The sequence below is a fragment of the Halichoerus grypus genome, chromosome 3 (genome assembly GCF_964656455.1).
Source record: "Halichoerus grypus chromosome 3, mHalGry1.hap1.1, whole genome shotgun sequence".
Lineage (NCBI taxonomy): Eukaryota > Metazoa > Chordata > Mammalia > Carnivora > Phocidae > Halichoerus > Halichoerus grypus.
Genome location: NC_135714.1, coordinates 133,319,216 through 133,345,078, shown reverse-complemented (window position 1 = coordinate 133,345,078; position 25,863 = coordinate 133,319,216). Strand labels below are relative to the sequence as shown.

At 39.4% G+C, this 25,863-nt stretch overlaps 1 protein-coding gene across 8 annotated transcripts in view; it reads right to left on the bottom strand.

Moving 5' to 3' along the window:
* The window catches only part of GUCY1A1 (guanylate cyclase 1 soluble subunit alpha 1), a 61,204-nt gene that overhangs the window by 13,693 nt on the left and 21,648 nt on the right, over positions 1-25,863 (bottom strand). For 6 of the 8 annotated variants that reach the window (XM_078069355.1, XM_078069350.1, XM_078069351.1 and 3 more), the window contains 6 exons: positions 15,610-15,978; positions 11,967-12,028; positions 7,634-7,692; positions 5,590-6,299; positions 3,751-4,287; positions 59-202 (listed from right to left, as the gene is read on the bottom strand). In XM_078069355.1, the coding sequence (XP_077925481.1) occupies positions 59-202; positions 3,751-4,287; positions 5,590-6,299; positions 7,634-7,692; positions 11,967-12,028; positions 15,610-15,864 (1,767 nt within the window). In that variant the 5' untranslated portion in view covers positions 15,865-15,978. Of the gene's footprint in view, positions 1-58; positions 203-3,750; positions 4,288-5,589; positions 6,300-7,633; positions 7,693-11,966; positions 12,029-15,609; positions 15,979-21,689; positions 21,867-25,863 lie in introns of those variants that run through there. The other 2 variants (XM_078069353.1, XM_078069357.1) reach the window with 2 other exon arrangements.

The window sequence follows — 25,863 nt, the reverse complement described above, 5'->3', positions numbered from 1 at the left end:
TAATTAATAAGCATGTACTCTCCATGACATTTGCTGGGCAGTATATGATCTGTCTTACCTTGATAGGTTCTCCGTGGGGAGACATAACTTCATCAGAGAGCTCCATCATCTTCAGGGCCATCAGTGCTATCTGAACAGCATGGGTGTCACTTTCTTTGTGTAATCCCCCAGCCACACAGTATGCGTCGCCAATGGTCTCCACCTGCACATAACAGATTTTCCGTATTACAAATACAAGTTCGGAAAGAAGGAGAGTGAAGGTCATTAGAGCAGAAACCGCAGGGGTCAAGCCTTCTGGAAAATCAGAGTAAATCAGACACTCTCAGAAATGGCTTTCTCTTTCATGAAATTCATCAAGTTTAGACGCCTTTACATCAGGCGCTGCTCTGGAGGACAGTGTGGTCCTGTGAGCAAACGTCAGGAGGTGGCTTCTACTCCCAGACTAGCTGCTGACTCAACACAGCATTTCACCTTTTTTTCCCCCCCACCATGTAAAGTGGCTCTGTAGAGGCCAATGATGTAATGTAAATGATATCTTGTGTTTATAACAAATTGCTTAAAGATATCGGAATCACTTGCTGATTTTATATCCTCTTTGCGTGCAGTGTTTTAAACAGTCCCTGCTCAATCAATGTCATATGAAGTTAGCAAGAATGTGTGATATGAAACTAAGACATTATAGTTTTTCAAAAGGATTTGGGGATTCTCAGAGCAACTATAAGTAGGTCTCCATGAATATCAGTCACGAAGTATAGAAATCAAGATGTCAAACAAGGGTGCTTGGAAGGCTATTGAAAATCAAGCTGTTCTACAAATTCCAAGTGTTAATCATTGTCATTACATTGTTGTAACGGGATTTTTATCTATCCGTGATGCTGATGACAAAGCTACTGGTTAATTTAAATCCACAAATAATCCACCAAATCTTCATCATTGCATGTTTCTTCTCCTCTAAATATTTATTTTAACTTATTAGATCATATCACTCCTCTTATCCAAACCTTCTAGTATGGAGGGAGATGAGAAAGGAAAAAAGAAAGGGAGACAAACCTTCAGTGATTCTCCATTTCACTCAGAATCAATGCTGAAACTCTTAAAATGCCTCCAAAGTTCTTCTGACCTTTCTGCTAATCTCTGATTTTATTTCTTCATCCTCTCTCTTGCTCACTTTGTCCCAGTGCCATTGGCCTCCTGTTATCCCTCAAACGTACCAAACATGTTCCCATTTGCTATTCCTTTGGCTGGAACAATCTCCCGCAGAGAGCCACTTGGCGTGTCCCTCATTTCTTCCAGTGTCTGCTAAAACATCCCCACGTGAGAAACGCCTCTCGCAACTACCCTCTATAAAACAGCAATCACCCTTACCTTCTGCACTTCTCCTCCTCAGCTTTATCCAGAATAGCACACCAGTTGGAATGCTATAAATTTACTCATTGGTTCACGTTCCTTCTTTTCCCCAGTAGAATGTTAGCTCTCAGTTTGCCTGTTTTACTAACTCCTAACAGTGCCCAGTATATTTGCTACCAAGTGAACCAGGTGGCATGCCTCTTAGAAGATTTTCCTCAGCAACGAATATATAAGAAGTGCCTAAAATAATGGCTAACATATCTCATGTGCCCAATAAGTGTTACTTAATTAGAAGAAGTGGCGCCCTCACTCCTACTTGGTGTTAGATGCCTATTCTCTACGCTATCACAGAAGCCTGTGTTCTCAATCAGGCTTTCACCTTGTCATATGGAAATCTGGCAGTGGTCGGCCCCTCCCTCCTCTACCCCCACATATGAGATCTTTCCATTCATGCTGGCCAACCCTGGCTGACAGTAAAAATGCGCTAAAACAATCAATAAATGAATACTGAATAAATTGAAAAATGAACAAAAGACTAAAAGACAACAAGAAAATGAAATTAAATAAAGTCGTGGTACAAACAGGTCCTGGGAGGAAAAAGAAGCTAGACTGTTCCTTGGAAGCCACCACACTCACAGGCGAGCAAATGATTACACATTCTGTGCATCTTACATTTATCTCCTGGTGAAGACCCTTCCTGATTTATTCATAGCTATCTCCAGGTATTTTCATGCAAAATCAGAAGTGAAGAGAAGGTGGGAATAAGGACAGAGCAGATGATTCACTATCTAGCTTGGGTTGTGGACGGATTAACCACGGAACTGTGGCTACTATCCATGTGGTAAGGAGCACAGATTCTGAATACTTGTTGGAATAACTGAATTGTTTTAGTTTCAACAAGTAGAAATTTGTAGAAGAAGCCTACCGCCTCTGCTAGCAAGCACAGCAGCTGCAAGCGAGAGCGAGACTTTCTTCTTACAATTCCCAGAAGAGACAATGTCAAGATAGAAACTATCTACAAACAAATATAGTAAATTCCACAAGAGGCCATCAAGTTTAACCTAACGAAAGCCAATTATTTTATCAGTAATTATACATGGACCTCTTTTTTCCCCCCCCCCCAGGGGGATCATGGCTCTGTCTGGAATTTCCTGCTGGAAATTCTTAAAAGGAAGGTTTTATTTCGAGCGGCTAGATTGGAACAAAGCAGAGGCTTATGTATTCCCATAAATAATATTTGTCTTTTCCTCAATAATGTATTTATTTCATGTTGGGTGAATCTCTGAAACGCCAGATTGTATGCGACAAACTAAAAGGTGATTCAAGCCACACAGGGTGCTTTATTCTTAATGAGAAGGGTGCTTTATTCTTAATGCCAGTGGCGAGAATAATGTGAAAGACTTTAAATTAGTAAAAAATAGGCTTTAATTCTAGAAACACAGAACACAAAATCACTTCATTAGTTCTCTTATGGCTAATTGAGTTACATTTTAAAAAAAAAAGGGCTAGTACTCGTTAGAGACAATTACTGAGCCTCCCTGTGCCTAGAATGATGCCCAGTACGTGGTAGACACTCAGTAAACCCTGCTACATCATGAATAACAGATATTATTTACCATCATCTTGGTAATAGGCCTGTTCATGAAACATAATGTATGTTAGTCATGCATCTAAATTGTGTAGGTGGATATTACTTTCTGTTTTAGAAATGAGAAAGGCTATTCCACTTTCTCACCTTACAAAGCAAGTAGAGAACAAGATTTGAAGACAGGCCTCTCTTTGCACGGATGTCTCTGCCCTTGGCCTCCCTTCAATAATGCCTTAAGTCAGTGTTTTTTTCCTCTTAATCAGCCATACTAAGTATCACGTTAACTCCATCTTGAGTTAACCTATTTGAAGATAGTTTGTATACTCCTCTATGAAAAGATAGTTTGCATACTCCTACTATGAAAAGTAGTATTACTCCTCATGTTTCTTCTGTACTTTTACAGAGGATAACTTTTCCCCATGCAAGTCATACCTGGAATTATCTCATGCTTGATAATTCAACTCAGTTGCCACAGTCCAGTGTCACGTTCACTGACTTTTAAACTGTACCCGTTCACGGATCCTACACCCCATCCTCCACTCAGCCTATCACCCCTCCATTCTATGCTTATTCTTTGAGAAGACAATGGGGCAGTTCTTTCATGGAATCATTATCTCTGTTTCTGAGCAGATTCGGAGCTATTTCTGGCTAGAGCACACCCACATGGTTAACACACAATGCCTGCTCCCAGGACGTGGCTTGCAGAGAAAGCCTTTCATCTGCGCGGTAACTCAGTAACTCGGGGGTCCTGGCGGCCGTGCTTTTCCTCAGTGTCTTTTGCCTGTCAAATGGGCCTTGCCCTCCTCCACCCCTACCTTGTAGACATCCAGCTCGCCGCACTGCTGGTCAAAGCGAGTGTAGAGTGCATTGAGCATGGTGATGACCTGCAGCGGTGAGCACTGGGAGCAGATGGCCGTGAACCCCACGATGTCTGAGAAAAGCATGGTGACGTCACTGAACCTCTTGGCTTGCACAACTTGCCCTTGCCACAGCTGCTGCGCAACCTCGCAGGGAAATATGGAGCACAGGAGATCCACCGTCTTCTTCTTCTCCTCCTCCAGGGCTTGGTGGGCTTGCTCAAGGGTGGCCTTCAGCTTGCCCAGCCTCTTCTTCAGGCCATCTTGCGCTCTGGCTTGCTCCCCTATCAAGACTACATCCCTCAGCGCATTGTGAATTGGGATGTCTGAGAGGTAGAGCCCTCGTCCCGTAAAATCTTCTAATCTGTCCACACAGGGTGACCCCAAGAACAAGATTGCACTGGATTCAACAATGTAGATCATTTGGCCTTTGAGGTCCATAACCTGGGAAGCAAAGGCAAACCAATTGTCGTGGTTTATTTCAGTTTCCAACACCTTTTTGAGACAAAAGGAAAGGCAGAAGATACAGTTGTGATTCCTTTGTGTCTAAATGGTTTTTTTCTACCTGCTGAAAAGGAACAATATGCTTTCTTATAGTTCCAATGTACTGTGCATTCTAAAATGCACGTGGGCATTTGAAGAACGGACAGATTGGAATAACTCTACATAGAGATCATGATTTTCAATAAACAATGCAAAAAATTATTGCCTCAAGGCTTTCTCACTAGGGGGAATGCTGATGCTTCTGCTATTATATTCTTTTCATAGTAGCAGATAGCATAAAGGATTGTACCTAGGAAGCCTTGAGAGACGTGAGGCTGTAGGTGATCATCCTGGTTTACTGTATGAGTGAGAACAAATACGTATAAGTGTGTTCCCTGCAGCAAAGAGTAAAATCAACCCCAATGTCCTTAGGTAGGAGACAAGCATACAATGGGATTCTATACAGTCTTTGGAAAAAGGAAATAGGCCTATACCTCACGACATGGAAATGTGTTGTTTAGTGAGAAAAAGGAAGTTGCAAGTAGTATTTTGTTATGTTTCACACACAAAAAAATGTATCTAACTAACGTCTTTGATTTTTTGGCTGCAGTGAACATCTTTAAGTATTACCTATTTTGAGCATTTAGCTACATTGCTTTTATGATAAAAAGTGGTAAAACTGTTTTCATTTTGGGAACAAACTGCACATCTCCTGGAATTATGCACGTTTAAAAGTTATATGCATATAAGCCTGAATATTAGCTTTGCTTGTACCATCAACTATGATTTTGCAAACTCTTTCCTTGGACTAAATAATTACCCAAATTCTCTACCATAAGAACAACCCCCACAACATTCTCTAACAATTAAAAAGTTCTTGATTTTCCATGTCTATTAAATATTGATTAAAAAGTCCATTTAGTTGTCTCCTCTAAGAAACAAGTAGTTTTTGTTTGTTGCAGAATAATGCCTCTTGTTACTCCAAACTGCCAGCTATTTGATGATGATCGAAAGCATATTTTTATATAAATATTTATCTACTTTGGCTTATAAAATACTCTGAGAGGATTTTAAAAGGTAGACCGCATCCAATAAATATTTGTGAAGTAACGAATCAAGTAAGCAAGCAAATGAATGAAAGGATTTTGTTTTAAATTATGTCAGCCTTAAAATTATATTAGAATTGTCTCAAACATACCGGTGTTTCATCAAAACGTTTGAAGTGATGCCTATCTTCCTACCTTTTTGTTTCTAGTCCTTAAACAAGAAATAAAATCATTTCTCATATTCCAACTACTATGACATTTTCCTTACCCTTGAAGATTTCTTCACAGAGTTGTCCCACCTCCTCACTCGGATGACAAACTGCATGTTCAACATAGCCATGATTCCACTAAACGTTTGGTTGATTCTGGGAGTCAGAATCTCAAAGTACTCTTCAAAATTCGGCTTTCCTTGAAAGTCTCTCCTGTTCATCAGCCTTCGAATGCCATGGCCAAACTGCAGAATCGTCAAGTCCTTGTCAAACATGAAATGGAAAGGAAAGGTCTTACAGAAGAGGGAAGCGGGGATCACCAGTGAGGACTGGGGTTTGCCCGGGGACAGGGATGGTTTGGTGCTTTTGACGTGAAGGGAATACAACAGATAGGGCTGATTGACGAACTCGCTGCAATCATTTCGGAAGCAGGGAGGCAGGAGAGACACTTCGACTTCGGTTTCGTACAACACGCGCGCAGCAGCCTTAATGATGCCAGGAAGAATCAGGGACGTGATTTTCTTAGGGAAAAAATAGTATACATTTAAGAAATCCTGATCTTTATCCAGGCACAGAATGGAAGCGTCCTCAAACCCGCCTCTCTTTTCTGCTCCTTGGTAGTGGCCGCTCTGTTTCAGAAGGGTGCTGAAGCTATTTAAAAAATCTTTGAGGGTTCCTCCAACCACACCCAGGATGTGTTCGTCTTCCTCGTAACATATTTTGAAAAGCTCTTCCCCGAGAGATTCTTTGACGATTTCCACTGGAACTCCTGAAAGCAAAGAATACCTTTTCTGCCATATCAACTCTATCATTCCTGGAAGAGCTCTAGTACAGTTAACTACTATTTTTAACACCATTTGATGGGATGATCTGGTCCCCTTTATGTCTGGTAACAAGAGTTTCCACCAAAATTAGCCATCTATATTCAGATTATCTATGTCGGTGAGTTTCTACAATTCTGGAAACGCCAAATAAAAATTCCCCATCAGTTAATTACAAAAGAATGATAAATTAAGTATACTATACGACTTTTAATCTCCCTGAAGAGACCGTTCTTACAAAAGAACAATCAGTATTACAGAATCAGGTTCATTTCAGAAAAAGCTCTCCCGTCATTCTGTTAATGACAAACACAGTACATCTTGGCGAAGGGGCACTGTCCCCACTTGGAGGGCCTCCAGCAGTAGGAATGTCAAACAGGAATGAATTTAAAGTCACCAGTCATGAAACTCAATTTTGTCATTTTTTTCTTTAGAGATGATATAAAGTCATTTTTAATTTTTTTTTTTTAAGCAAAACAGCATTCTTGTTGTTTAATGTTACCTGAATATTTGTTTGGAATTTACTTCCTGTAACTTCTCCTTCCCTAATCTCCTTTATTCTTTAAAGTTTGTGTATCATTTTTTCTCTCATCTGTAATTTGGAAGAACAATAGTGCCCTTTCCATTGCACTGTTGTGATGTGGAGAGACTATGTTTAAAATAGTGCCCAGCTCCCAGGAAGGGCTCAGTATGTCAGCCATCACCATTATCATTAAATTCTTAGTATCTTGTATCTTCAGAAAGATTTAACCCATTGGTCCGTGTCCTCCAACTTTGAAAAGGACAGTACGACAAAGTTACTCATCTACTTGCTTCCCTCAAACTAATCATTAATATGAGAACTCTGCTAACCCTTTTTCCCAGGATTGCTTCCAACCTTCAAAAAAATTCTTTATTTTACTTTGTTGAATAAAATTTTTCATGAATAAATGAAGAATACTTAGTTAAGTTCAAGGCCAAAGCATGTAAATGTCTATGAGTCAGCTTCCCATGCAGCCTTATCTATGTCTTAGCAAATAAACATTATAAAGAAGAGGAAATGTTTTCGGTCAAACAAAAATACACAGCATGAAAAAAGAATTACTCTTTATGTTAACACAATACATAATACTGAATACTTCACACTGGAAGTCACCAAAAAATAAATATGAATATTTTAGGAGAAAATTTTAGTTCTACAGGTAAATGTTCCTACTAATAGCAAATATTAGTTTATAGGTAAAATATTAGTTCTGTAAGAATAATTACTCCCTAATTACATATACTTAAACAATTCTATTACCTGCTGCAATTGCGTGGTCTGTAATTATTTTTTCCAAGTCTTCTCTTTCCAAAGATATCCTGAAAATATGTCAACATCTTAAATTATAAACTGACAAATGAATGCTGCAACTTCTGATTATAACATACAGACATGACGACAGAAAATAGTTTGAGCTGCCTTTTCTGTAGAGGCAAATCGTGACTATCAAGTTTACAAGAAAGGAGCAATGACATGTGCAACCCCAAAATATACCTGATTTGTAGTGTTTCCTCATTTTTTTGAAGCATATATACCTTGTAAGTTAACTTTACCTAGGCTAATACTGTAGAGGTTTACACTGGCAGGGAACCAGTGTATGAAATGGGCAAGTAAGGATGGTAATAAAGCCGCCCAGGGTTTTTCTTTTTTTTTTTTTTAAAGATTTTATTTATTTATTTGAGAGAGAGAGAGAGGATAAGAGAGACAGCACGAGAGGGGGAGGGTCAGAGGGAGAAGCAGACTCCCTGCTGAACAGGGAGCCCGATGTGGGACTTGATCCCGGGACTCCAGGATCGTGACCTGAGCCGAAGGCAGTTGCTCAACCAACTGAGGCACCCAGGCACCCCCAGGGTTTTTCTGATAACACAACCAAGAAGAAAAATTTACATACTGATGGATTTCACTTTTTAAGTTCCACTATCTTTTTTCTTTTCTTTTTTTTTTTAATTTTATTTATTTATTTGACAGAGACAGTGAGAGAAAGAGAGAGAGAGAGGGCACAAGCAGGGAGAGCAGCAGGCAGAGGGAGAAGGACACTCCTTGTTGAACAGAGAGTCCGACTTGGGGTTCCATTCCAGGACCCTGGGATCATGACCTGAGCTGAAGGCAGTCGCTTAAGGGACTGAGCCACCCAGGTGCCCCCACTATCTTTTTTCTAAAACAAATACGTAGCATATCTTGCTTCTGAGTTTAAGGTTCTATATATTTAACTCTCCAGCATTATTACATTGAGCTATGTGTATAAAAATTAGTAACTAAAGAAATCTATTCTTTATTCAATTACTGCATTGGTTTTTACAGCACAGAAGTTGATAATATAATAGCATACATTTTGACTGATAAAAAGTTTTGGTAATTTGAGTAGATGACTTATTGATTCATGTTTGCCTATTTGTTTTTTGATGATTTCTGATAGTGATGACTTGTTATGACCAAATTACTAACACATGTTAAAAGACACCTAAGGTTCTATTTGTAGTTCAATTTACCATTAGATAAGCCAAGTTTACAAACAGGCAAAAATCTAAATTTTAAACAGGTTTCAATAAAACACAATACATGTAGAGAAGTTTCAAAACGAAATATTTTCAAGAAGGAAAACTGCTCAGTCCACTACTTTATCACATAAAGGTACATTGCTTATAACTGTTTAAAATGCTAGGTAGAAATATTTCCTTATCTAAATTGGTTGAGGTTCACTATCTAATTTTATATTTAGTGTGAGTCTAGATATCCCCAAACTTCTTGTTATATATTATTTTATGTTAATCTTCTTCAAATTTGCTTATTTTTCTCATTTAAGCAATTCCTGTTTTGTTTTCCTAAAGAATGAGAGCATTTCTGCTCAGAGAACCCTAATTCTGCCAATTCCCTGCACCCATGATATGAGATGTGAGCAAAACTGAGTGCAAACAGCACATAATGCAAATAAAAATAAGTTCTCTGTCTTGACCTTTAGAAAAAGAGACTAAACCTGCATATGTGCCCGCAAATGTGTGTGTGTGCTTGTACACACACACACATACACACACACATATACACATACACACACTCACACACACATACCAGCCATGCACAGATATGCTGATGTGATCAGAAGATCCCAGGAAGGGGCGCCTGGGTGGCTCAGATGGTTAAGCGTCTGCCTTCAGCTCAGGTCATGATCCCAGGGTCCTGGGATCGAACCCCGCATCCGGCTCCTGGCTCAGCGGGGAGCCTGCTTCTCCCTCTGCCTCTGCCTCTCCCCTCTCATGCTCTCTCTCTCTATCTCTGTGTCTCAAATGAATAAATAAAATCTTTAAAAAAAAAAAAAAAAGAAGATTCCCAGGAAAAGAAACAAAGCAAAAGCTCTCTGTGAAACCAACCCAGAGAGATATCACAATGACTGTATTAAAATTCATTCACTTAAAAGGTGGGGAGCAGAGGGCTCCAGTCTTCATTTAGGGACAGTTTATTGTTTAATATCTTGATTTTTTCTTTTCAAATCATATAAGATAATAAATAGTCCAAAAAAAGAGTTATGTTCAGTGGTTGGCAGGCTGAGAGCAGTAGAAATGGCAGCTGACTTTCCAAAATGAAGATGGGGGGAAAAAGGAAACAAAAAATATATCCAAGAACTAAAAAAAAGCAAAGCAGAAGAAGCCATTTAGCCTATCAGCAGGCAGTCATGAGAAAAAAGGTTTGTCATCTTATTTCAACAACTGAATAATTATCATTAGCACAATTTAAAAGTATGATCAGCTCTTTAAGAAATCAAGGAAACGGTAAAAAAAAGCTTTTCAGATTTCCAAATAAAATGATTTTTTTTTTTAAGTTTTGAGGTATTTTTAAAGAGATACACCACTGGGAATACATCCTAACTGAACCCCTGCAGCCTCTGGCTTGGAACATTTCAGAACACAAAGCCCTGAGAATCAATTTTGAGGCAACTGGCTGCCAAGGACTTAAGCAGACAGACACAGTAGCTAGCTACAATGACTGGTGGCTATCTTATCAGCTTGACTGAGAATTGAGGTCAGAGGCATTCTGGAATGCTTTTCCTATCACTTGTGTAAACAAAGCTTCTGTCAGACACAGAGATTCACACTCTCTCCTTCTGGACCCCTCCTGACCCGTTCTGGCTTGCCCGCTGTCTGCAGTCTGGGACCAGTTAGTCAACAGGGAAAATGAAGGACAGATAACCCACTCATGAGAAATAGGCAGATGAATGAATGTATAACATATTCCCGACAACGGTGTTGGTTTGCAAAGCTGCAATGTTCAATTCTGCAAATTTGAACCCAAGTATTTATTCTATTATTTACAAATGAAATAATCCTCGAGATTCCAAGGAATCAAAAACAAGGCCAATCAAATTCCACGCCAGCAGTAAATGTGCCAAGATGTATTTGAAAAAATTAACTCTAGAAAGCGGCTTAAAAAAAAAAAAAACGAACCATCTTATATATTAATCCTTTAAACCCTTTCTTTAAACAAATTTCAAAGACAGAGTTCAAGAAAAAAGTATAGGGGCGCCTGGGTGGCTCAGTTGGTTAAGCGACTGCCTTCGGCTCAGGTCATGATCCTGGAGTCCCGGGATCGAGTCCCACATCAGGCTCCCTGCTCGGTAGGGAGTCTGCTTCTCCCTCTGACCCTCTCATGCTCTCTCTATCTCATTCTCTCTCTCAAATAAATAAATAAAATCTTTAAAAAAAAAAAAAAAAAAAAGAAAAAAGTATAGATGGAACTGATACTCAGCCAGTGCCCACAAATATAACCAAAGGGGTTACAAAAATGTGGAAACACTTCCCTTAGGACTGATAAACAGCTGTTGCCTCAAGCCCCCTGAGTCAACCTCTCCCTTTCATTTATTTATTTTTAAAGATTTTATTTATTTATTTGACAGAGAGAGACACAGCGAGAGAGGGAACACAAGCAGGGGGAGTGGCAGAGGGAGAAGCAGGCTTCCCGCGGAGCAGGGAGCCCGATGCGGGGCTCGATCCCAGGACCCTGGGACCATGACCTGAGCCGAAGGCAGACGCTTAACGACTGAGCCACCCAGGCGCCCCAACCCCTCCCTTTCAACCACCCTCCCAACTTTGATTCTTTTTCAATCTCCTCCTGCTGCAGCAGCTGAAAGTTTGACGTGTGCGGGAGGTGCCCCCCTCCCCCCTCCCCTGCACTGGGACCCTGCTCCACCTTTTGACAGGAGTCTGTACTGATCATCTGGGATCCCTGCCTTACCTGTGAAGTATTGACATTACCTCTAGTAGGAAAGAATAGGCTTTATAGCTTGTTAAAAGCAGCAGTATATGGCAACATAGTTAAAATCATGGGCTCCTGAAAAACTCAGGCTTGAAACTCAGTTCTACCTTTTCCTGAACAGCTGTAAAATCCTAAACATTTTATATAAATCTGAGCTCAGGGATGTATTCAATGTGAAAAATAAATGCACTTACTTTCAGATTAGTGGCAGTTAAAACACTTAGTCCAGTTTCTCGAATACCACAGTGATTCGAAAAATGTCGACGCATTCACTGAGTGGTGTCTATTTGCAGTGATTATCAGTTAAGTGTAATGGGAGGTTCACACAACCTAAAGTGGTTCAGTTTACCTGCTTTCTTTTAGTTTGTGTTTCGCCAGTGTCCTCTGAAGTGCAAGGTTCAGCCGCTCCAACTAAAAATTGAGAAGAAAAGTTTTAAACGTTCCCTTCAACAATTTACTTGAAGATAGATATTTTAAACATTTGTCCTGGAAGTTTTTCTATCAAGCAGAAACATGATTACTTTACTGATGAGTGCGGTGAATTTACGCTTTGTAAACGGAGACTGATTTTCCATAAATTTCTCAACCCTGGGAAGAAACAATGAGCTTTGACTAATTTGAGTTTGGATGATGTGGACTGTGGCTCCCAGGCTTCGCACTTTGTGGGTGGTCTCACTGACAGCCACAAAACAAGGTCAGCCTGAATCGGAATCCAAATAGAAGACTCCAGTTGGTAATGCCAGGTCTTCCACGAAGGAATTGTGAGCACCACTTCCGCTGGGTCAGGAAATCCTCTTGGATGTGCTGCCAACGCTTCAATCTCAGCGTGGCTCGAGCCAAGCAAATTCCTGTTCTCTTCACAAAACCTACACCCGGCCCCCCTGCTGATTTTCTCAACTACAAATGCGAATTTATGTTTCATATTTCATTTACATGTCCTGGCCTAGAAAACTCTGGAGCTATCTCTGTCTTTCCCCTTTCTCTAATACCTTAAATCCAAGCTTTCACCAAGGTCAGTTGATCCCTGATTTGAAACAAATCTTGCATTTACCCAAACTTGTACTAATCTCCTTTCTTTGAACTAATTATTTTCATCAAATACTTACACGTTTACTCTCTTTTATTGATTTCTGAGTATTTCATGAGTTTTTCCACATTGTAAGTTATTTGTATATATTGCTTATATTTGTATATAAGCCTCCATACTTCATAAATACTTGACGATCTATTAATCTCTGTTAACAGCTTATTTTCTCTAACTAGTTGGTAAGTAGGACTTAGAGCGTTGGTTAGCAGGGCTGCCAATGTTTTGCATTCCATATAAAAACCATATGTATCTATAAGTGTATATATAACTGTTGATTCTTTCTATGGTTTGCCCAGAGGAAAGTAAAGAATTTTCTGGTTATGTTCCAAGTTGGGAAATTCCTTTTTCCCTAAGAACTATTTATATCCCTCTTACAGTTCCCACTGGTCAAGTGAGGCAGTGGAGTTAAGCAAAATAGAGCAAGCTTCTGTTTTAATAAAATGAGTTATGGAAAGAATTTTTAGTTTTAAAGTGCATATAGAGCTTAGGGAAAAAATCTGGAATTTATTGGAAAAAACAGAAATGAAAAGTTTGCATTGGATGAGCAATAACACCTTTTCAGGCCCTTTTATTCCACTACTCTGGAATGACATCTCCCCACTCTAAATCTTCTAAGGATACTTGCCCCCTCCCCTGCCAAAAAAAACCCAAACAAACCCAAAACACCATGACTGCAGAGTTAAATCTAATTATCTAAAACAAGAACTATAATGCTGTCAAATGCCGTTCTGAGTCTCTCCTTTAGGTTGCTGATAGAATTGAAACTAAACAGTAGGCTAAGCATTAAATCTGTCCACATAAAAAAGAATCAGTGAAAAAAAAAAGTTGTATTTGATCAAAGACATGCTGATGTTTGGACAGTTGATGAAGTGATCTACACTCATCACTACATAGTCCAAATGCATCCAGCAAGTACTGTTATAAGGCAAATGGTCTCAGTTGTCAGAGTTCTAGTCATTAATGCCAAATGTACCCCTTTTACCCCCTAGAGTTCCTACAGCTTTGCCTTCCCTGCTACATGACGCTCTAGTCAAATTTTGATGTTTATTCCTATGAGTTCACGAACAACACAGATTATTCCAAATGAAGAAAAAGAAAAAAAGGTAAAATATCATTTAGAATTGGTATTCAGAATGTTTTTAATATTTTTTTTTAATTTTTTGAAGACTTTATTTATTTATTTGAGAGAGAGCATGCACAAGCAGGGGGAGCAGCAGGCAGAGGGAGAAGCAGGCTTCCCACTGAGCAGGGAGCCCGATGCGGGGCTCGATCCTGAGATCACGACCCGAGCCAAAGGCAGACGCCCAACCGACTGAGCCACCCAGGCGCCCCCAGAATGTTTTTAAAAGAGATTCTGACGTGTATCTGACTTCAATGGCAGGAATTCAAAATTTATCTAACACAATAATGAAGCCAACATGGTAATGACAGGACCCAGGGAAGGCATGGGAGCCCTCCAGCTTTCCCATCCTCACCATCTGTTCATCTCTGTGTGTCTCACTCTGTTCTTGGAAATGAGAGTCCCAACCACTTCCCAGACGATGATGCCAACCAACTCCCTATGAAGTATGATGTCGCCCATCCCAGCCAAAGCTGGTTGCCCAGTAACTGGGGTGGGGTGAGAATAATGAAATATTTCCATGTCAAAGGCCATTAACCAAAGTCCTATTGTGTTAAAACTGTATTTGAAGTAAGTTCCCTCAACTCTCTGTTGATTCTAATTTCTCCATCTTGAAGCTTCAGTGCTAGTCCCTTCTTTCTCAGTCACCCTAGCCATACTGTTGACAGGAGTAATGCTCTGCCCTTCGGAAGATGTGTGACTTTAGTCAAGTCGTTTAACCTCCCTAAGTCCTTCCTGGAAATGAAACAAGATTACCTTTGAAGTTCCTTTAAGTTTTAAAAGTCAGCAGTCTGTGCTTCTTCAGTGCTCCACACAAAGCAAAGGGTGGGTGTTGGGTGAATTAAAAATGTTCAGTGGATTATTATAGCTGGAGTCAGATTAGATCAATGTCCAATCTCTCAGATTAAGTGAGTTTATATAAAACTGTGAACACTGCCAGAGGGAAGAAGACATCATGAAGACTTGTCAGCTGCTCTTCTTGTTAGCCCTGCAGGGGGAGAGGAGCTCTCCACATATCCCTCTATTCCTAAGATATGTGACTTCATTAGGTACGTGCCCTGTCCCCAGAATTCTCTTATAGGTGGATTAACAGAAGGTGCTCCAGATCTCAAAGGGGCATGAGGCTACACAGCTCACAGAGCTAGATCAAGAAGTGTCCGAGCTAATGTGCAAGCATGGGGCCATGACTCTGACTCAAGGAAACAGGTCAAGCCTGGCTTGTGCAGAGACTTCAGACGCAGAGCCGGAGGAGGAAAAGGGAGATTTTCCCACCTCAACAAATGGCAGGGAACATACGATGCTTTTTGGAATTAGAAGAAAATGAGTAGAAGATAAGTTATTCTTCAAGGAATTTAATTTTAAGATAATAGCTAACAACTAACAGGCACTTATGGTATGGCAAGAGTCATGGATTAAGTCCCTTCGCGCTCATCAAAACTCTAGGGAGTAGGTACTGTTATTACCACCATTTCACAGATAAGGAAGCTGAGGATAAGAGGGGCTAAGTGGTTACTCAAAGTCATAAAGCTCATCAGAGTGCAGGATCCTGTTGAAAAGAATTCAAGATCTTAAACATTGATTAAGATTAAGCATAATTTAAGAACATGATTGCTTTCAAGAAATGGTTTTATACGTTTTCAGGAAATGGTTTTATACGTTTCCAGGAAATAGTCCACATTTCTTATAGCCTTGCAAGTGAGAAAGCAAGGGTTAACATTTTCCTTAAAAAATATTCTTTTACAATTTTCAAAATATCAGTAAAATCTCAAAAGGGCAAGCACTCACCTCGGGAAAAATCAGTTTACAAATACTCTCCGCTAACGTATGAAGATAGACTCGGCTCCTACTGGTCTTTCTTTGAGGAAGACTTCTTTGTACATTCTTCTCAGGGACATCCTGACAGATGGGCAGAGTTGCTTTGCCACTCTCTGAGCTTCCTGCTATCTCTTCCCCCGGCTCCTTGGGAACCTGCCCAGGTGCCAGTAAGGACAAAGGGCATTCCCCTGTGATCTTGAGATCCTTCAGCTTTGTGCAGAACATGGTGTTAGTAGCCTCTCACCCTGCTGCAGAGCACCTCTGGGTGAGCCGTTCTTCTTATGTGGGACTGAGCAGCGGAAGCCACTAGCAGATCAAGGATACTGGTGACTGGGGTGTCTATGGGTAGTAGAAAGTCAGAACAGAAAGACACGTGATTTTGTATACTTACAAAAACAGAAAAAGAGAGGTGTAAAAAAGCAAAGACCATACATTCATATGTCATTTTCAAGTAAGAAGAAAATTCTGGTGGACATGTCAGTTCCAAAATGGATGAACCATTTGGTAAAGGTCTTTATTTGCTATGTGTGCATTTTAGTATCCTAGTAAAATACTTGGTTTTAATATTTTTCGAATGGAGCATAATTTTCTCCCAAATGTCCCTACCACAAATGACTGATTTCCATTTTTATAGCCCATTCGGGCTAGTTTGATTCCACAAGAGTGGAACTTAATGGTTTTATGACAAAAGCCAAGTATAAATCTATGTCTTAGGGCTAAGTACTACATTCTCATTATGCTCTCCTTTCTGAAAAATCAGAATAGCAGAAACCAGTGTCTCCCAATATTTAAAGGAAAAAAAAAAAAAAATATATATATATATATATGTAGTGATGCTCAAGTACATGTTTTTGGATCTGAAATACTGAGTTTCAGATGAAAAAAGATTAATTGAAATGATTACTGCAAAAGAAGATACTTGTTTCTATAAATAGCAAAATAATTTTAAAATATCATCAAAATGAAAAACAAATAATTTTTTTTTCGAAGAACTCCTCTAAGATCATGCCATGGGATTTGCAGGGGCCTCTGGATCTGAATCTAGATGACACTGGAGTAAACCAAGAAGTTGCTGCTACTCTCTACTTAAAGTCCTCCCCCAAATCTGTGATCACATGTAATTTATGAATCTTCAAGAAGATACAAGGAAGATCCTATCTATTCACGAGCAGAAGACATTTTCTGCCAGAATAGAATAGGGAGTTCTCTCAGCAGGCTACTGAGTGACCCAAAGGTAATTTGGTGATAGAGGGAATGGTTACTTGGAGTCCTAGAAATCCCAGGCTCTCAACCACATTTATTTTATGATTCAATTCTGAGAAAATAGATGTTACTCAGTCTTTAATGCATCTGAACGTAACTATTACTCACTAACTTCCATTCTCATACATGCTTTAGATCAGTGGACAGTAGACCTTTCTGTAAAAGGCCAGAGAGTAGATAATTTCAGCTTTGTGGGTTTCTATCAGTGACTTAACTCCTGCCATTGCAGCATGAATGCAACCACAGCTGATATACAAAGGAATGGAATGGATGTGTTCCAATAAAACTTTATTTGCAAAAACAATTTGCTGTGGATTTGGCCCTCAGATTCACCCTATCGATTTGGATCAGCCATAGCTTGCTGACCTCTGGTAATAGAAAGCTGAGCAGGTTAACTGAAGCATTTTAATCCAAACAGAATTCTGCCTGTAGGACCAGAGTTACTTCCTCATCTCCTCTACCCACCCCACCTCCAAAATATAGCAGCCTATGTGGATCCAGTTTTGTACAACTTGAAAGTAAAAAAAGGCAGCATAGTAGATAATATTAAATAACTATAAAAATTACAATACCATTATTTTATATTAATTTTCAGGAAAAAGAGCTATATTAACTGAATGCCATGATTTCAGTTATATCAAAAGATAATTATAATAACTAGAAGAAGAGAGTACTCAAAAAAAAAAGGAAAGCAACAAAAAAAATAAATTTTAGATTGGATCTGATGAAGGAATAGAACTTTTCCTTAAAATAAGTTATTCTGGTAGTACATATCAGAATTTTAGTTTGGGACTTAGGGGTTTGACATAATACAGTTTATGATAAAGTCTCCCACTAAGTTTAACCTTCTCATTAATGTTGGATTTCAACCCTTGTTCCCAAACCCAATATTTTGATTCTCAGCCTCCTATTCAATCTCGCTGCAGAAGAATAAAACCGACCAGTCAACCTTGAAATTCTTTCTTCTCCTATATTGCACAGCACTATAATTTCCAGAAAATGTGTCTAACACTGTTTTTTATTAAGTAAAAACAGCAACAGGAAACAAGTTGTGCTTACTTTAAGATCAGTTAAGTGTTTAGTCTCATTAAATCACATATGTGTAAACAAGCTAATTAGCATTCTTCATCTGCTCAACTGATGAAATTACATTACGAAACAGATGCACTCAGTGCTGATACCTTGGAAACCTATGTTTGTCTTGTGTTTGCCTGCTAGGAATACAGAATACGTTCTTCAACTAAACAAGTGATGATTTTCATGTGTAACATTAGCAGTGACTGGAAATGGTTTGGTCAGTGGCTGAACTCAGTACATAGATGGTTGTAGAAATGCGAGTAACATGGTAAGGGAAAAACAAATTAATTAAAGTAATAAACTTGGTGACAAGGCCTTGGCGAGCAGTGGGATATATGTTCTCAGAAACTCGGAGAGGTATTTGCCATCCCCGAGGTTGATGATTAAACAGCCTTCAAATGTATTGAATGCTCTCTCCCTTTTACTAGTAAGTGATTAACTCTGCTATGGTGAGAATAATGACCCAGCTACTGGCCTCATATTAATAACCAGGATGCATGATTGTTCAGGTAAGGGGGCTGTCCATCATTTCAACTCTAGAGTTACACACAAAATCTTGTTTTCTACTTATACCAAGATCTGAGAGAAAATACCCCATAAGGACTTTGACACAGAAAACCTCTTTTACGACAGCAGGTCTTAAAGAGCAGATTTCAAATTAGAAATTGGGATGGTGGGAGGAGCCTAAGAACTAAGTCTCTATAGTGAAAGCAAATAGTTATAGTCAATGTCCAATTTCAGGCCTAGCACCTAGCCATGCCAAAATCTGTGGTTAAAGAGATGTAAGTGTTTTAAGATCAAATTCCAAAGTTGAAATTTTTAAGAGTAGCTGAAAGGAGAAGAGAACTTAGAAACAAAAAGTGCCTTAGTGAGGATAAAGTTTGCATACAGCAGCACAGACTCATCACCATTTTCATAAATCGGTGTCAAGCTTAATTTTCAGGTAGACCAGAAATCTAAAAAGTCTTTCTTCTTCAAAAATAAAAAAAAATTAAATAAAACTCCATAAATCAGCCTTTCATAATGTGTTTCTTTTCATTTTTCAGTGGGAAATATTTGTAGAACTTTCTCCTGTGATCTATCAGGAAACCAGGACAAAGTACTAGAAAAACTGGTAAGAATGTCCAAGTCACTCCAGTACTAAGTTTAAAAAAAAAAAAAAGCAAGCCAATGTCAGACTGTTTCATCTCATCCCTGTTCCCCCTTATGGTCACACTTCTTGAAAGATGAGGCCTTAGGTGCTGTGTTCACTTCCTTAAAAAATAATTTATTCCTAAGTCTACAATTCCCTGGCTTTTGCTTCCACTGAGTTACTGACACCCTGACACGATAACCTCTGAAAAGTTAAAGATCATGAACCTTCTGGCTTTTAACATAGTTGACGAATTCTCAAGTGCCATTTGCCTTTTCTTTTTCATAATCTCCACTCCCACAGATTCTTTGATACTTCTACGTCATTCACTTTTCATTCTGTTCAACAGGTATTTGCGGTGGCCTATACTATGTGTCAGGCCTTCTTCCAGGCACAGGGACAAAGAAGTGAAAAAAGGACATTGCCTGCCCTCTTGGAGTTCACAATCTGGCAGCAGAACTATTTCTGACATATCAGTTCCACGTGTGATCCATGCTACATAAAGGAGAAGGGCAAGTGAGTGCTCTCAGAGTGCAAATCAGGGATCCAAACCCAGTCCCAGGAGGAAGAGACATCTGAGCGGAGCTGTGACCCTGAACCAGGTCAAGAGAGTTCCAAACAGAACAGCATGCTTGGGGGCCAAGACAGACCTAGCTATGTTCTAGGAACTGAAATAATTCCAGCATGGCTAGAGCATGGGCTCAGGGAGAGCAAGATGATGGTGGAGGTAGCTGAGACAGGCAGAGGGCAAGATTGTGGAGGGCTCTCTAAATCTTGTTAAACAAAGAAAAACTATTCTATGAGCAACCACCTGAAAGACTAAGATGTAAGAATGTGAATAGGTTAGATTGTACTTTTAAAGGATTATTTGGAATGGAGAATGAGAAATGTGTTAGAGTTGGACAGGTGGCTGATCTGGGTTGGACTAAAATAATGACCTTAGCATGAAAGAGTGGATCAATTCCAGAGTATTTCAAGTAGAAATCTACAGCCCTTAGCTATTGACTGGATATGGGAGCTGAAGGACAGTGAAGACATATTCCTCTGACTTTACTTCTCAATACCACAGTGAAGAAAAGACTCTAGGGCCCATGGAGAGCAGTCAAAAGGGTCCATGATCCATTTCCTATGACTTTGGTTATTCAATCATAACTGAGCCCAGAATTTGGGTTTTCACTATTACATAACACCTTGTGGGAGTCAGTGTGCTCCAATTCTCTTGCTAAAATCTCCTTTTGGAAAGTAATTTCTCCTTCTTCAAAAGCCCAGATGTGGGAAAGCTGACTCCAGTTTATGTTATAGAACAGAGCATTCACCTTCCAAGACTGCATCCGCGTGCAAGTGTAAGGTGTTTCCAGCTATCTTTAAGAAGAGTGTAGGGTACTTACTTTGAATTTTTGTAACTGGAGAGCCCATACAGTCAACCTTCCCAAAACAAAGAAGTCAACTCTAAGGGCAATGGCAACCTCAGTTCTAGAGACCAAAATGCCAGAAATCCCCCCTCGCCTGATGGCAACTGCCTCACCAAAGCTACAGTATCCATACAGCTTATGTTTAATAATAATTATGACAATAATTTTATTTAATACTGATAATTCTAGTTTAACAAACGGTATTTTCTTTTTTTTATGATTTATGTATTTATTTGAGAGAGAGAGAGAGAAAGTGTGAGGAGACGGGCAGAGAGAGGGAGAGAAGCGGACTCCCCTGAGCACAGAGACCCACATGGGGCTCAATCTCAGGACCCCGCGATCACGACCCGAGCCAAAATTAAGAGTCAGATGCTCAATCGACTGAGGCACCCAGGTGCCCCAAACTGTATTAATTCTCCATTAAAAATAAGGTGGGTATGATTCACAATCTTTTTTCATTAGAATTGGGGGCAATTCTCTGACATCTTTGAAGTAATAGCAGAGTTTAGTATAGTCTATAGTAGGGAGATTTTAACTCTGAGATTCTCAGTTTTTATATCAAAATGTTTACAGAATGTTTTATGTGATTCTCAGCTTTTGTATCAAAATGTTTACAGAATGTTTTATAACTAAAGAACTAAACCTTTGGGACTATAAATCCTAAATCTCTATGTTTAAGACTTTCTAGTGTGACTATCACTGAAATTTGAATACATGCAGTTAGTATGTCTTCAAATTAAATATCATTACCACTTACAGTAAGTCATGTAGGTCATAAGGAAATCAGATAAATATTTCAATATTTTGCTCCTGAAATATATAAAACAATTTCCTGTAGCTATTTCTGTGATTCCCATCATTGTTTTATTACTAAAATAGTTCCTTAGAGACTTAGTCATTTAAAAATATATTTACTGAACATATAACAATTAGCATGAAAGGAGTTACATGCGAAATGGAATTCCTTTTTACACCATAAAAAGCCATTTTGTTTTTATCTATTTTCAGATAAATCCTGTGTATTTCTGTGATGTAAACTGGCTCATATGCAGTCATAAAGAGGGGAATAATGTTTGTATAAAGTAGCAGTTATGCTGGATCTCCAACCACTCCACCTTCTTCCTCCCAGCTCAGCTGACCTCACGTCGCGTCTTGGAAGTACTTACCACCGTTTTCCTCTATTTTCTTCCTCAGCTCCATAGCTCAGCAGGCTCAGAACTTCCTTATAGTTCCTTCCGATCAAACTACTTTCACCTTTTCCCCTAATGTCAGGCCCATTGTTAATTGCAGTAGCGCAGTATTCCTTAGAATTCCTTAGAATGCAACCAGTCTTTTTACCTAAGCTGGTATAGCTTTTATGATTGTTATTGCTTTTGTTGGTGCTCATCGTGCCAACTGGTTTCACCCTAACACATTTTCTTCCCACAAGTCCTTTTATTTTTAGTGCAGTTTTGCAGCATATGAGGTTTTTCAGGAACGCATACATGGTGTTGTTTTAGAAATGCCTGTACTCCCAACAATGTTTGGTTTAAATTTGCAAGTAAGGCAAAAAGCTGACTTAACTACCTAGAAAAGACACTCAGTAAGGTCACATTCTTGAAGAGTCTACAGAGTCCATTATGATATAGGTAATACAGCCTGATGAACCTTTTAAAATGAAAACAAGTCCATGATGATTAAACAATTGGGCTGATTGATACATTTCAGTTAAGTAGCAAGATAAAACTAATGACCATCTAACATCAGAACTTCTCCATTTTCTTTTCTTTTTAATTTCGGCCAATCAGGAAGACCTGGAAACACATCTTGGATTTCATATACATGTGTACATACACATACACACTTATTTGCCCTCTTGTGCAATGATGACTTTTTTAAGTGTCTGAGATTATATATTTATATCTATATCTCTGAAGATGATTAGTATGAGAGAGACTTCATGCTTGGAGAGATCAGTTCACACAAATGTTGGGGCCATGCAGAGTCGTGCCCTGAGGTAGTACGGTTAGTATAGAATGACCTAGCTCAGGCTCTGGGACCAGAGAGTCTGTGTCTGCTCCTTGCCTCTACCATCTACCAGCTCTGTGACCTTGGTTAAGTTCTTAACTTCCACCTCCGCTTTCTCCATCTGGAAAACAGGGATGCTAAAAGCAACTGTCTCATAAATATGTTATGAAAGTAAACAAATTGATAAATGTAAAGCACTTAGACAAGTACCTGCGGCCAACATGTAATGACTAATGTTGACTATCACAATTCCTACTTAGCAGTAGTGCAACACTGGACAGGTTTCTTAATTTCACTGAGTTTCTGTTACCTCAACTCTAAAATGGTAAAATGGTGATGAAACAGGGATGTATGAAGGATTAGAAAAAAATCTATGCAAAGACATTGTACAAGAGAATCATGCTAAAAGAAGTCACTAAATAAAAGATTGACAAATTTATTCTATTTCCTCAGAAAGATCAAGTCATGTCTTATACCTATGACACCTTTCCTATTTCCTTTCAAAGCCAGTTTAAGGGAACTCTAATATATAGCAGGTGCTTGGTACTCTACAAATTTGGAAAATATCCTCCACTTGAAGAACATTAATGCATACCAAGAAAATAATATCTACGTCAGTAATTAGGGTTTCTTTTATTGGATTACAAAATAATAGAGTTTACAGCATAGCCCAGAAGAGTAAGATTCTAATTTGGTCTTATCTTATATAATTCCATTAGCTAGTAAGTTGCATGCCAAATTTCTTTAATAAAATATTAGAATAAATTGATGGACTATGTTAGATTTTAAATCTGTTTTTCCACTCATGAAACCAAGCCTGTGATATAAATCAAGCAAACCTTACATCACTGAAGTACATATTATTTTCTGTAAATCCACATTATTCCTAATGTGGAAAAATTTTTAAACAAAATAAACCTGTAACTGAAATAGAAATTCTGTGGTATCTGATTTTCTTTTCCTAGAATGCTAGGTTGACAATTGATTCGTATTGTTATACAAACAATCTTGCCTTCAATCACTGCTTTCATAAGCTAACTGTTCTCAATATTGATTCAGCGTTAACCCTTTTATGTACTTAACTTCTCAGTGTGTACTTATTTGGTAGAAAGATTTAAGAGATGGGTAGGGAGAGATTAATTAGCATGTTAATTTTAGGATATTTGTGAAATCAAATTAAGTCACCCAGAGTCTGATTAAAATAGGAGATGCCGAGGTTTCTAACAAGAATAAAGTGGATTCCGGTTTTGACTGTCACATCTGTGGAGCATTTGAATTAACATTTTAACAATGAGGAGATATCAAAGTGGCCTCATCTTTGATGGGAAGAAAGGGGTGACTGGACTAGCACAGAATTCACCCTCTGGTAGAGGAAAATAGAATTATCTGGGCTTTAACCTGTCATATTTGGAAAGGAGACTCTGGAAGACACAATAATGACCCTCATGAGTCTTCTAACCCAGCCTTTGACACTTTTCTCAAGATCCTTGAGAAAAAGGGCTCCAAACTACAAAGCCATGAAAACTTAAGACTTGTAAGCACCTTCTCTCAACAAAGAGAAAAAACAAGAACAGGAACAAATATATCAATAGTAGAGGCACAAGCAGTGAAGGCGATGCCTACACTGGGCCAGGACTAGGAAGGTCAGATAAAGCTAAACCCCACACTCAGGAAAACACTAGACTTTCAGGAAACCCCCCCCCCACTTTTTAGGAGAAAGAAAGTGTGTGAGAGTGGGGGGGGGCAGGGTGGGCAGAGAGAATCTCAAACAGACAAGACTCCATGCCAGCGTGGAGCCCGATGGGGGAGGAGGGGCTCAATCTCACGACCCTGAGATCATGACCTGAGCTGAAATCAAGAGTCAGATGCTCAACTGACTGAGCCGCCCAGGCGCCCTTCTTGGGGCCTTTTAAAGCAGGGGTTGGCAAACAATGGCGAAATCCAACCTGCTGCCTGTTCTTGTTCTGCCCTAGAGCTAAGATGGTCTTTATGTTACTAAGTGGTTGAATAAATCCAAAGAATACTTCATGATACATGTACACTATATGAGATTCAAATTGCAGGGTCCATAAATAAAGTTTCATTGGAACATAGCCACGCTATGACAGAATAAGAAATATATATTTGGCTTCTGCCTGCTGTTTCCTGGCACACAACTGCTGAAACCTAAGGAATCTCCAAAGTGATAAGGCTCCTGGATAGCTTCGGGATGGGGCCTGGTTGCCGGGGGAACCAACCATGTGATTAGAGGGTTGGAATTCTCTCTCCCTTCCTGGGCGCTGGAAAGCAGAGAGAGTCTGAAGGTAGAGTTAATCACTGATGGTCAATGATCTCATCAATCATGCCTAGCTCATGAAGCCTCCATAAAAAATCCTAACCAAAGGGGTTTTGGAGAGCTTCTGGGATGGTGAACATGTGAAGGTGCTAGGTGGGTAACACGCCCGGAGAAGGTATGTAAAGGTTGTGTTTTGAAAAAGACCTCCTTCTTCTACAATTTACAATTCACCCAAAAATCCCACCCTGGAGACCCCAGGAAAGATGTTTCTCTGGAAGCTCCTGGGGACATCATGGGTAGTAAGGGGCCTTCCTGGGTTCTCAGTTCAATAGCAGAGCTCTTCTGATTCATGAGACAGAAAATGACCTTCTTGGGCGCCTGGGTGGCTCAGTTGGTTAAGCGACTGCCTTCGGCTCAGGTCATGATCCTGGAGTCCTGGGATCGAGTCCCGCATCGGGCTCCCTGCTCTGCAGGGAGTCTGCTCCTCCCTCTGAACCTCCCCCCTCTCATGTGCTCTCATTCTCTCTCTCTCAAATAAATAAATAAAGCCTTTAAAAAAAAAAAAAAAGAAAGAAAATGACCTTCTGTCACCAACAGTGGGATACAGATCCTTGATGCTCATGTGGGAACCAGGCCAGCAAAAGAAATGCAGCAGGGTCCAGCACAAATTCCATTCTTTCTGAACTTTTACATAATGATTAAATTAAAAGAAATCATTACCAGAAGTAAATTTTGGCTTCTGGATGTGTCTTTTGCAGGTATATATTTGGATACTCACAAAGTAACATGTTGAGAAAGGCCCAGTTCTTTCCCATTAAATCCAAAACCACAACTATATTATTTTAATGCCTTTTTACATCTAATTGATTCAAAATGGGAAAAGTTAAAAGAAGCCTTCCTGTTCATAGTAAACCCCAAGCAATTTTTCTTCTCCATTTCAGTATCTCCTACGTAAAAGTGAACATAAAGACACAGGCATTTGCATGACAGAAGTTTTGAACTAGCAAAGATGTTAGAGACTGTGTATTGTAACCCTTCCTACTTGCAGATGGCAGAAC